This window comes from Perognathus longimembris, chromosome 28 (assembly GCF_023159225.1).
Source record: "Perognathus longimembris pacificus isolate PPM17 chromosome 28, ASM2315922v1, whole genome shotgun sequence".
Classification (NCBI taxonomy): domain Eukaryota; kingdom Metazoa; phylum Chordata; class Mammalia; order Rodentia; family Heteromyidae; genus Perognathus; species Perognathus longimembris.
Window position 1 is genome coordinate 58,926,052 of NC_063188.1, and position 10,202 is coordinate 58,936,253.

General features: G+C 43.7%; 1 protein-coding gene across 1 annotated transcript; it reads right to left on the reverse strand.

Annotated features, from left to right (window-relative positions):
* Nucleotides 1–504: 504 nt before the first annotated feature.
* Nucleotides 505–9,667, reverse strand: LOC125343520 (V-type proton ATPase subunit d 1-like). The gene is given in 4 exon segments (XM_048335994.1): nucleotides 505–516; nucleotides 3,217–3,218; nucleotides 8,232–9,111; nucleotides 9,113–9,667. Coding segments are annotated over 2 exon segments (1,104 nt in total). The 3' UTR covers nucleotides 505–516; nucleotides 3,217–3,218; nucleotides 8,232–8,562.
* Between the last annotated feature and the right edge of the window lie 535 nt (nucleotides 9,668–10,202).

Sequence of the window (10,202 nt, forward strand, 5' to 3'; positions counted from 1 at the left end):
TAGGTGAAATCCCATTTTCCATTTTACTACTAATATTGGAGGCTGGGTCAGAGAAGTCTTTTTGCTACCTGCCTGAAAGCTGTTCCAATAGCTCAGTCTATAGGCATTGACTTTACAGGGCTTTACTCAGCTCTGAGTTTCCCCATAGCGTACCTGAGGCTCCGGTTTTAAGACCTGTACTCAATTTGCTCGTGTTCTCCCAAGTGGAAGGCTCCTTCAAAAAACACTGGGCTGCTTGGACGGGAGTAGAAAGTGACTCTCCTCTTTCTGCTTTCTTCAATGTATCATTCTTTTCATTTTGTTTTGCTAAAAAGAGGTCTATGATCTCTTGCCTGATCTCCTTGGCCTGGTAGCTCTTGTCCTGCTAGTTTGGTATATGACTCATTATTAAACTTCATCTCTGTAGGGAGATATTTTGAGACAACCTTACTTACCCTCCATTTTGTTCAGTCCCCTCTAAGTTGACATTTTTATACCCTCCTCTCTTCTTTAACCATCTCAAATTTACCCAAACCTCTATCAGTAAATTCAGTCCTTGCAGCATAAACAGTGCAATTTCTGATAGATTCTGAATGGGATTCCAAGTAGAGTAGGAGAGCAGTTGAAGTACATCTTATATAATGACAAAATTTTTTTCTTTTCATCTGGTTTATCTAAAATATTGCTGCAGTCTTGGAGACCGTTTACTTTTCCTCTTCCACCCCCCCAACACTAGGAGGAAAGAGCAACACATGATCTTTAGACATGTCTAGCCCCTTCTGAGCTTCTCTTTAGAAATACTTGAACCTTTTCTCCTCCTTCTTGGAGGACAAAACAAAATAACAAAGATATAAATCAAGCAGTGATTTTAATCATCTTATTTTAGCTTCCTAGCAGGTCTAAAGTAATGATCAGGACAAACAATCTTCTGAGATTATATTTGTCACTTGACCATTCTGCAGGTAACTTTTAAATGTTACAACGAGTTCGGCTCTGATGTTATTTCACACCGTGGACCAGTCTGTGATATCCAGGCATCAAAGGGTCTCCCATGCCATATCTTTTTCCTTTCCCAATGTACTTGTGATATTTCAATGAATCTGAATCATTCTACTCAAGCCTGATTTTAAAGCCAATAGCATCAGAAGTCCCTCACGAATACTGCCAGGATTAGTGATTCACTGGAATGACGCACATATTGTCATACTCCAGCTAAGATTTGTTACAGTGAACAGAGATGAAGGGAATCAGAAAAGGGAAGGTTTGGGAAAGTGTTGGGATCCATCTTTCCCCTTGATGGAAGGGGCTTGATGAACCTCCCCCAGCCCTGGGGAATGCGGCCCTTCTACCCCCTCTGGATTGGAATACAGAGGAACCGGTTGGGCAAACAGCCCCCCAACCTCCTAGCCAGCCCGGCGCCTACCAACCTGCCCTGGTTCGGCGTGCTCCAGTGACGTTAGCCCTTGGGGGTCAGATGATACCTTTCAGTCTATCGACATCCTGGCCAAACCCCTCCCTCGGAATCATCTCCCCTTGTCCTTCTCTTAATAAAGTCAGTTCGCTCTAAGAAGCCGGCCCCGTTGCATATGTTCGCCAGACTTCTAGCGTAAGGAGGCCATCACATATCTGCGGCAGATCACGTGCACGTCAGGTCGGAGCTGACCCCCGTTCCACTCTAACTTACCTGCAGGTCGGGTGATTAGGGGAGAGGGCGAGAAAGGAGGGTGGAAAGAAAGAAGGAAGAGTCCGAGCCGGGAGGGGCAAAAAAACCCCAACAGGAAAGTTTAGAGAAAGCTAGCATGAGTTTTTAAAAAAAATAATTAGTTATTTATTGTCAAAGTGAGGTACAGAAGGGTTACAGTTTCAGACGTAAGGCAGTGGGTAAATTTCTTGTACAATTTGTTACCTCCTCCCCCATTCCCCCCTACCTCCCCCGTCCCCTCTCCCCATGAGTTGTTCAGTTGGTTTACACCAAATGGTTTTGCAAGTATTGCTTTTGGAGTCGTTTGTCTTTTTATCCTTTGTCTCTCGATTTTGGTATTCCCTTTCCCTTCCCTAGTTCTAATACCAGTATATACAGTATCCAAGGTACTCAGATGAGATACAGTGATAGCGCAGGGACAACCACAGGACGGGATACAAGAGGATCATCAACAAAAGAAGCTACGGTTTCACATGCCATGATGAAATTAATTAGAGCAGTGATATAACACTTGTTTCCATAACATGGAGTTCATTTCACTTAATATCATCTTATGTGTTCGTAATGGCATAGCTATTGGGATCTTGTGATCCTCTGCTGTGACTAGCCTAAACCTGTGCTAATTATCCCCTATGAGGGAAACCATAAAGTCAATGTTTCTTTGGGTCTGGCTCACTTCACTTAGTATAATTTTTTCCAAGTATTTCCATTTCCTTACAAATGGAGCAATGTCATTCCTTCTAATGGGGGCAGAGAATTCCGTTGTGTATATGTATCACATTTTCCTGATCCATTCGTCTACTGAGGGGCATCTGGGTTGGTTCCATATTTTAGCTATGACAAATTGTGCTGCGATGAACTTTGTTGTGCTGGTGGCTTTAGTGTGTTCTTGTTTGGAATCTTTTGAGTAGATGCCCAAAAGTGGGGCTGCTGGGTCATAGTGGAGCTCTATATTTAGCCTTTGGAGGAACTTTCATACTGCTTTCCAGAGTGGTTGAACAAGTTTTCAATCCCACCAACAATGAAATAGAGTTCCCTTTTGGCCACAGCCCCTCCAGCATCTGTTATTATCAGTTTTCTTGATAATGGAAATTCTTACTGCGGTGAAGTGGAATCTCCATGTTGTTTGGATTTGCATTTTTTATGGCCAGTGATGTAGAGCACTTTTTCATATGTCTCTTGGCCATTCTCATTTCCTCCTCAGAGAAGTCTCTTTGTAAGTCTTTAGCCCACTTGATGAGGGGGCTATTGGTTCTTTGAGGATTTGTTTTGGAGGAATGTAATTTTTTTAGTTCTGCATATATTGTAGATATGAGGCCTTTGTCCATTGTATGGCCAGTAAAGATCTTTTCCCAATCTGTGGGCTTTCTGTTTATCTTGCAAGCTATGTCCTTTGCCATGCAGAAGCTCTGCATTTTGATGCAGTCCCATTTGTCCAACCTTTTTTTGGTTTGTTGCATTTCTGGGCCTTTCTTAAGGAAGTTTCATTCTTCTTGCATTCATTCTGTGCCAAGGAACCCAAGTGTTTCTCCTACTACTTCTTGTAGTGTTTTCAGGGTATCTGTTTTTATTTCAAGGTCTTTGATCTATTTGGAATTGATTTTGGTGCCGGGTGATATATAAGGATCTAGTTTTAATTTGTTACAGGTGTTGAACCTGTTTTGCCAGCACCATTTGTTAAAGAGGCTATCTTTCTTCCATCCTATTTTTGTTTTGGGGTTTTTTTTTTGGCCAGTCCTGGGCCTTGGACTCAGGGCCTGAGCACTGTCCCTGGCTTCTTCCCGCTCAAGGCTAGCACTCTGCCACTTGAGCCACAGCGCCACTTCTGGCCGTTTTCTGTATATGTGGTGCTGGGGAATCGAACCTAGGGCCTCGTGTATCCGAGGCAGGCACTCTTGCCACTAGGCTATATCCCCAGCCCCTTCCATCCTATTTTTGTTTATTTGTTTTGTTTTTGTTGCCAGTCCTGGCGCATGGACTCAGGGCCTGAGCACTGTCCCTGGCTTCTTTTGCTCAAGTCTATCACTCTACCTCTTGAGCCACAGCGCCACTTCTGGCACCACTTCTGGCTTTTTTCTATATATGTGGTGCTGAGGAATCAAACCCAGGGCTTCAGGTATACAAGGCGAGCACTTTACCACTAGGCCATATTCCCAGCCCCTCTTCCATCCTATTTTTTAGCTCCTTCATCAAAGATAAAGTAGGTATAGTTCTGCAAGTTCATTTCTGGGTCTTCAGTTCTGTTCCACTGGTCTTCAGGCCTGTTCCTGTGCCAATACCTGCCGGGCTCAGGTTGCCTCCCCTGGCGCGGGGGTCAGGCTCTACTCTACTCCAATCGCTCCCTTTTTCACCCTCTCCCCTGGTCACCCGACCCGCAGGTAAGGCCAGAGTGGAGTGGGGGGCTCAGGAAAGACCTCAGGTGCCCGTGGCCGTACGAGATCGCTTTACCTCCCTCCTTACCCGTGAAGAAAGCCAGGCATACGCGGATCTCAGAGATGCTTCAAGAGCAAATCTGATTTAATAAGGGAAGGGCTAGCAGCTGATATAGTAGAGGGCGACGAGAGAAGGGGTCATTGACCAGAGAGCTGGCGATAGGCTGGCGAGCTTGTCATGGGACCCCCCTCATGAGCTAACGTCACTTGCTTAGCACCACCCCAGGGGGAAAGCCCGGGAGAGAAAGTTGAGGGCCTGGTTGCAAAGCCAGTTCTTCTGGTTCTGGACCCAGAGAATTGTGGCCTGCTTCCGCATTCCCCCAGGGCTGGAGGAAGGGCGGTGTCTCGGGAGTGCTCTCTGTTGCCCTTCCCCCTCAAGGCCAAAGCTGAACCCCAACAAATACCAAGCTGTTTTTTATTACTGTAGCTTTGTAATACAACATGAAGTTTGGTATTGTAATTCCTCCAGCACTGTTCTTTCTACTTAGGATTGTTTTTGCTAGCATGAGTTTTTAAGACTCCCCTTTCAGTGGAGTCAAGTAGGATGCACTTACTTATTTTATTTTATTTTATTGTCAAGGTGATGTACAGAGTGGTTACAGTTACATACATAAGGTAGTGAGTACTTTTCTTGTCATACTCCTTCCCTCATTTTTCTCCCACATTACCTCCCCCCAACCTGTCCCCCCCCTTGTCCAGTTAATTTTTAACATGTTGTCTTGGGAATATCACAGTTGGGTTGGTTCCCCTTTGTCCTTTGTCTCACCATTTTGATGTTCCCCTCCCTTCCCTAATTCAGATAAATGAACATACAATACCAAGGGTACCAAAATCAAATACAGTGACAACAAGCGCTAAACCATAGGAAAGAAAAATGAAAGAAAAAAGAAATAATTTCACATAGTACATTAAAAACAACAACAACAAAGGAAAACCAAGTTGTGATACTGCCTGCCAAGTGTCGTCTATCAGGAAATTCTTTAGAGACTCATGTTCACAGTTTGGTATTTGCCTTCCTTTAGAAGAGGGGGAAGCTGGTCCTATAGGCACCATCTGCTTAACATGAACTAAATTTACATACTCAGAAGGAAAACTGGTGTCTAACATATACCAAACTGTACAATAGCTGACACACAAGGAGCTATATTTATCAGTTCCAAGTTCCAGAAACCATCCAAAATCTTTTAAGTCTAAGGTCTTCTAATTCGCCCTTTTCGTCAGACTCTCCTACTGAGATGTCCTGTGTTACCAATTGACATCATTTTCTCTTGCTGCAACAAGGAATAAATCCAAAGTATTCCAACAATAGACACATTGCTGATAGTCCTGGGCTTGGTGGCATTAGCATCATTCCAAAACTGGGTTTTTGCTTTCTCAAGTAAATGATGAAGATCTCAGAATATCCCGGCCTAGAAGTAAATCCAGTTTATGAGCATACGGAAGAGGGATAATAGCACATTTTTTCATTTCTTCATTGTCAAAGTGATGTACAAGAGGGGTTACAGTTTCATACATAAGGCAGTGAGTACATTTCTTATCCAAATTGTTACCTCCTCCCTCATTTTCCCCTGACTCTTCCCCTCCCCATTTCTCTCTCCTCTATGAGTTGTACCGTTGGTTTACACCATATGGTTTTGTGAGTATTGCTGTTGCATTGGTTTGTCTTTTTATCTTTTGTCTCTCCTTTTTGGTATTTCCTTTCCCTTCCCTAGTCCCAATACATGTATATACAATATCCAGGTTACTAAAAACAATTACAGTGATATCAGGGGTAAAACCATGAGAAAGAAAGACAAAAGAGAAAGAGCATAATTTCCCACGGTATTTTGGAAATAACAAAAATGGCAAACCACTTGTTTCCATAACTTGGAGTTCATTTTGCTTAGCATCATCTTATGTGTTCATATGTACATAGCTACTGAGCTATTGTAATTTTATGTTAGGACTATCTTAGACATGTACTAAATATTCCTGATGAGGGAAACCATGGAGAATATGTTTCTTGGGTCTGGCTCACTTCACTTAAGATTTTTTCCCAAGTCCTTCCAATTCCTTATGAACGGGGCAATGCTATTCTTTCTGATAGAGGTATAGAATTGCATTTTGTATATGTACCACATTTTATTGACCCATTCAAATAGTGAGGGGCATCTGGGTTGGTTCCAAATTTTAGCAATAGTAATTGTGCAGCGATGAACATGGTGGCTTTGGTGTGGTCTTGCTTGTAATCTTGGGTAAATGCCCAGAAGTGGTGCTGCTGGGTCATAGGGGAGATGTATGTTTAGCCTTTTGAGGAAACTCCATAATGCTATCCAGAGTGATTGAACAAGTTTACAATCCCACCAAGAGTATAGTAGGGGTCTCTTTTGGCCATATCCCCTCCAACAATTGTTACTATCAGTTTTCTTGATAATGGACATTCTTACTGCGGTGAAGTGGAATCTCAGTGTTGTTTGGATTTGCATTTTTTATGGCCAGTGATGTAGAGCACTTTTTTATATGTCTCTTGGCCATTCTCATTTCCTCCTCAGAGAAGTCACTTTTTAAGTTTTTAGCCCACTCGATGAGGGGGGCTGTTGTTTTTTGAGTTTTTTTTTAAATTATATTTTTTCAAATTTTTATTATCAAACTGATGTACAGAGAGGTTACAGTTTCATATGTTAGGCATTGGATACATTTCTTGTACTGTTTGTTACCTCGTCCCTCATTCCCCCCTCTCTCCTCCCCCTTTCCCTTTCACCCCATGAGGTGTTCAGTTCACTTATACCAAACAGTTTTGCAAGTATTGCTTTTGTAGTTGTTTGTCTTTTTTTACCCTGTGTCTCTCAATTTTGGTATTCCCTTTCAATTTCCTAGTTCTAACACCAGTATACTCAGATAAGATTACAGAGATAGTGTAGATACAACCACAGGAAGGTGATACAAGAACATCATCAATAACAGAAGCTATGGTTACACATAGCACGTTAAAAGTAGTTACAACAGTGATATAACAATCATTTCCATAACATGGAGTTCATTTCACTCAGCATCATCTTATGTGTTCATAAGGGTAAAGCTATTGGGCTCTTGTGATCCTCTGCTGTGACTTGCCTAAACCTGTGCAAATTACTCCCTATAAGGGAGACCATAGAGTCCATGTTTCTTTGGGTCTGGCTCACTTCACATAGTATAATTTTTCCAAGTCCTTCCATTTCCTTACAAATGGGGCAAAGTCATTCTTTCTGATAGAGGCATAAAATTCCATTGTGTATGTACCACATTTTCCTGATCCATTCGTCTACTGAGGGGAATCTGGGCTGGTTCCTGATTCTAGATATGACAAATTGTGCTGCGATGAACATTGTTGTGCTGGTGGCTTTACTGTGATTTTGCTTGTAGTCTATTGGATAGATATCCAAAAGTGGGGCTGCTGGGTCATAGGGGAATTCTATAGTTAGCCTTCTGAGGAATCTCCATACTGCTTGCCAGAGTGGCTGAACCAGTTTACATTCCCACCAACAATGAAGTAGGGTTCCCTTTTGGCCACATCCCCTCCAAAAATTGTTATTGTTAGTTTTCTTGATATAAGACATTCTTACTGGGGTGAGATGGAATCTCAATGTTGTTTTGATTTGCATTTCTTTTATGGCCAATGATGTAGAGCACTTTTTCATATGTCTCTTGGCCATTCTCATTTCCTCATCAGAGAAGTCTCTTTGTAAGTCTTTAGCCCACTTGATGAGGGAGCTATTGGTTCTTTGAGGATTTGTTTTGGAAGAATTTAATTTTTTTAGTTCTGCATATATTTTAGATATGAGGCCTTTGTCCGTTGTATGGCTGGTAAAGATCTCCTAATCTGTGGGCTTTCTGTTTATCTTGTGAGCTATGTCCTTTGCCCTGCAGAAGTTCTGAAGTTTGATGCAGTCCCATTTGTCCAACCTTTCTTTGATTTGTAGTCTCTCTAGGTCTTTGTTCAGGAAGTGCCATTCTGTGCCAAGGAGCCCACATGTTTATCCTACTCCTTCCTTTCGTGTTTTCAGGGTATCTGGTTTTTTTTGTTGTTTGTTTTTTAAGGAAGGCATTTTTATTGTTTCAGTGAGAGCTGAGGAAAGGTGTTGCAGAGCTCGTTACACAACAAAACACACACACACTATCTTTGCCATGGGCCAGGACTCTGGGGCTGACCCACAGACACAAGAGGAGGCTCACACTATCCCCAGGGATTCTAGATTAGGAAGAGACATGAAAGTGACCACATGCTTCTCAGACATGTCAGTGGCTGTAAACATAGGGTTGAAGGGGACTCATTACTGTGGGGGGAGGGAGTATTGGTCCATTCCTGAACAACAGCCCCTTTTCAGGCTCAAAAGCAGTCCCAGCGGGAGTCAGAGAAGTTGGGCAGCCCCTAGGACAATGTACTACCCTCCCTAGCCTTCCCCTCCCCCGCCAGATGAGCCATGGGCTTCATTACAGCACACACAAATACACATCGTGCACTTGAGTGAAGTCAGGACGCTCGAAGATGGGAATATAGTTGTCAATCTTGGCACAGTGGCGCTGAGCTATGCATTCAGCAATCCATACAATGTTGCGACATTCCTGCTCCTTGAGCTTCACAAAAGCATAAAAGACACCAAAGTGGAACTGGTTCAGGAAGGCCAACTTGTTCAGCTTTACCTCATGCTCAAAGAACCGGTCCTCCAGGGTCTTGTCTCCAGGGTTGCTGCCTGCACCCTCAAAAAGAAGCTTGTACTCCGGGTAATAATCAGCCACGTTCTTGACCTGCTCATAGTCATCTGCCCGAGCCAGCTGAGCCAAGCCCTCAGAGTAGAGGCGCCCGCAGTGTGGGAAGAGTTTGGCATGGTCTTCCTTGGACAACTCTGTGCCAAAAGAGTTGATGGTAATGATGAAGGCACGGCGGTCTGCTTCAAACTCTAGAATGGGGCACATGGCATCAGCTGTGGTCCCACCCAATAGGGTGCAGAACTTGTAGAAGGACTCCAGGTAGGCCTTATAAGAGTGTGTTACAGATGATCTCGATGTTCATCTCATCAAGGTCTTGCTCTGAGATGCAGTCCTGGAAAAAAGCCGCCAAGGGAGTGTCCACCAGAATCGCATTGTAGAGCTCAGCAGGTGTCTGTGCGATGTTCACGGCCTCCATCTGCTCAAGGCTGCCTAGTGGGTGGCACTTGGGCACAAGCTCAGCAATGGAGCGCTGATGCAGTTTGCATGTGATGAGCAGGATCACGTTGTCAATCATGTAGCTGTAAGTAATGAAGTCCAGGAAGCTGGCAAGTGGCTCATAGGCATGGTTCCTCATGTGGTGGAATTCCACCACCATCTTCTCCTTGAGTTGGTCATCAATGACTGACACTGTCAGAGGTGATGCCTCATTAGCCAAGAAGTTGCCATACTCAGTACTCTGCAGGTGTAGCTTCAAGTCCTCCAGTGTCTTGCACTGCACCAGATTGAGGTTGTCCGCCTGGCTGAGCACCCTGGCCTTCAGGCCGCGCACTAGTCCTTCCAAGTAGCCATTGTCCACATTTAAGTAAAGCTCCGGGAAGAACGACATGGCTGCAGCACGAGGGGTGGAGGGCGGCAAGACCCAAGAACCCAAACCAGCAGGCACGCAAGCGACTCCAAGATCAGCTGACGCAGCGCCCGAAATGGGCTGTCAAGTGCGTCAGGTGATGCACAAGCAGCTCACGTGACCTCCATAGGGCGGGGAATCTCAGGTTATCTGTTTTGATTTCGAGGTCTTTGATCCATTTGGAATTGATTTTGGTGCAGGGTGATATATAAGGATCTAGTTTTAGTTTGTTGGATGTGTTGAACCAGTTTTGCCAGCACCATTTGTTAAAGAGGCTATCTTTCTTCCAGACTGTTGTTTTAGCTCCTTTATCAAAGATTAATTAGGCGTAGTTTTTTGGATTCATTTCTGGGTCTTCAATTCTGTTCCATTGGTCTTCAGGCCTGTTCCAGTGCTAATACCAAGGAGTTTTTATTACTATAGCTTTATAATACAGCTTGAAGTTGGGTATTGTAATTCCTCCAGCACTGTTCTTTCTGCTTAGGATTGTTTTTGCTATTTGTGGTCTTTTATTGTT